Raw genomic sequence first — 1,720 nt, forward strand, 5'->3', positions numbered from 1 at the left:
TCTCTCTCTCTCTCTCTCTCTCTCTCTCTCTCTCTTCATTGCCTCTTCATAAATACTAACCGTCACCCCCATCAATATCACTCTCACCACCACCACTACTACTTCTACTTTTTCTCTCTCTCTCTCTCTCAAAGTTAATGGCAATTAGATCAAAATCAACCAAACTAGTTCAAACTACAGTCCTTAAACAAATCCTGAAGAGATGTTCAAGCTTAGGCAAAAAAAATGGGTATGAAGACGAAGAAGAAGATGACGGTACTCTTCCACATGATGTACCAAAAGGTCATTTTGCTGTTTATGTTGGTGAAAACAGAAGCAGATACATTGTACCAATTTCATTCTTAACTCACCCTCACTTTCAGACACTCCTTCGACAAGCTGAGGAAGAATTCGGATTCGATCATGATATGGGTCTCACTATTCCTTGTCAAGAAGTTGTTTTCCGATCTCTAACATCGATGATCAGATGAATCAACGGCTCTCATTCAATTGAAGAACGATGATCAAGATGAAGCTACATCTAACTGTTTTTGTTTTTGTTTGCTTCTCTTTTTTTTAACATCTTTCTTTCACTATGCTCTATTTTCGTTTCTGTTTCGGAATGGGCCTTGCCCCGTCTCAATTGGACCTCTGCACCAAAGCCCAGATCCATACTAGAGCGTCCTGCAAACTGCACGCACTCATGCGATGTGGATCAATTCGCGATCTAGTTTTTCCCTTTTTTTTTAGTTATTTTTGTTTATTTTCTCTTCTTTTGAATAGCCCTATATATTTATGGGTGTTTTTTTTTTATCATATTATGTGACTATAACTTTTGTTCCCAGGAGCATTTCTTGGGGTAAAATTTGTATAAAGGGTTTGAAGTTGATTTTCCTCCCTCGCAGGCGTTTCATGATCAGTTCGTAGTTATTGCCACCTCCCTTTAGTCTTTCCACACCCCCACCGAGGAAGAAATTGTAGGCCATGTGAAATTAAGATTTTGTGCCGGGACACAAACTGGTAACGGGGGATTAGATTATGTTAGAAAAAAAATTAAATAATTATGATGCAAATATAAAACAAAATTCGTAAAAGTAAAGGGAGCAAAACATGCATGACTTGTCTGACAAACGCGCTGTACTTATGTGTACGGAACATCTGAAGCTACACTTTGCTATGCCTTTTAAATTGAACTAGAATATAATCTGCGTAACAGTGTAATCTGTCAAAAAAAAAATTATGTTAATTTTTTAAAGTTTGAAGATAATATTTATATGTATTAATCTATTAATTTGATCATAATTTTTTTTTTATATTTACAAATTTCTTAGTTTATAAAAATTGTAATTTTTAGATAATAAGTAATTTTTATTCTAAACAATATGATAAAAAAATATAAGTGATTGTTTATATTCACAATTAAAAATATTCAAATAAAATATAGTAATTTTTACTTTAAAAATATTATCATAAAAATATGAGTGATTGTTTGTATAGATTTTATTGTGTTTTAAACATTCAATCATTATAAATTATTTTCTTCTTATAAAAAATAGAATATATATTTTGCAAACATTGATATATATTTTGTTACATTGGTTTTTATTTTTTATTTTGAGTACTATTATTTTTTTTATTAATTGAATGAACTATTATTTCTTGTATTTTATGTTTTATGTCTCATTTTCACTCAAACTTTTCTAACTAATTCTTTATTAGAATTATTATGTAGGGATGGAAA

General features: G+C 31.0%; 1 protein-coding gene across 1 annotated transcript; it reads left to right on the forward strand.

Moving 5' to 3' along the window:
- The first annotated feature begins 6 nt into the window (after positions 1-6).
- On the forward strand, positions 7-877 carry LOC101505218 (auxin-responsive protein SAUR50-like). Its single transcript, XM_004517122.4, has one exon. It carries the CDS (start codon positions 138-140, stop codon positions 468-470), a length of 333 nt encoding a protein of 110 aa, XP_004517179.1. The 5' UTR covers positions 7-137; the 3' UTR covers positions 471-877.
- The last annotated feature ends 843 nt before the right edge of the window (positions 878-1,720 follow it).

Source organism: Cicer arietinum, unplaced genomic scaffold (genome assembly GCF_000331145.2).
Source record: "Cicer arietinum cultivar CDC Frontier isolate Library 1 unplaced genomic scaffold, Cicar.CDCFrontier_v2.0 Ca_scaffold_5481_v2.0, whole genome shotgun sequence".
Lineage (NCBI taxonomy): Eukaryota > Viridiplantae > Streptophyta > Magnoliopsida > Fabales > Fabaceae > Cicer > Cicer arietinum.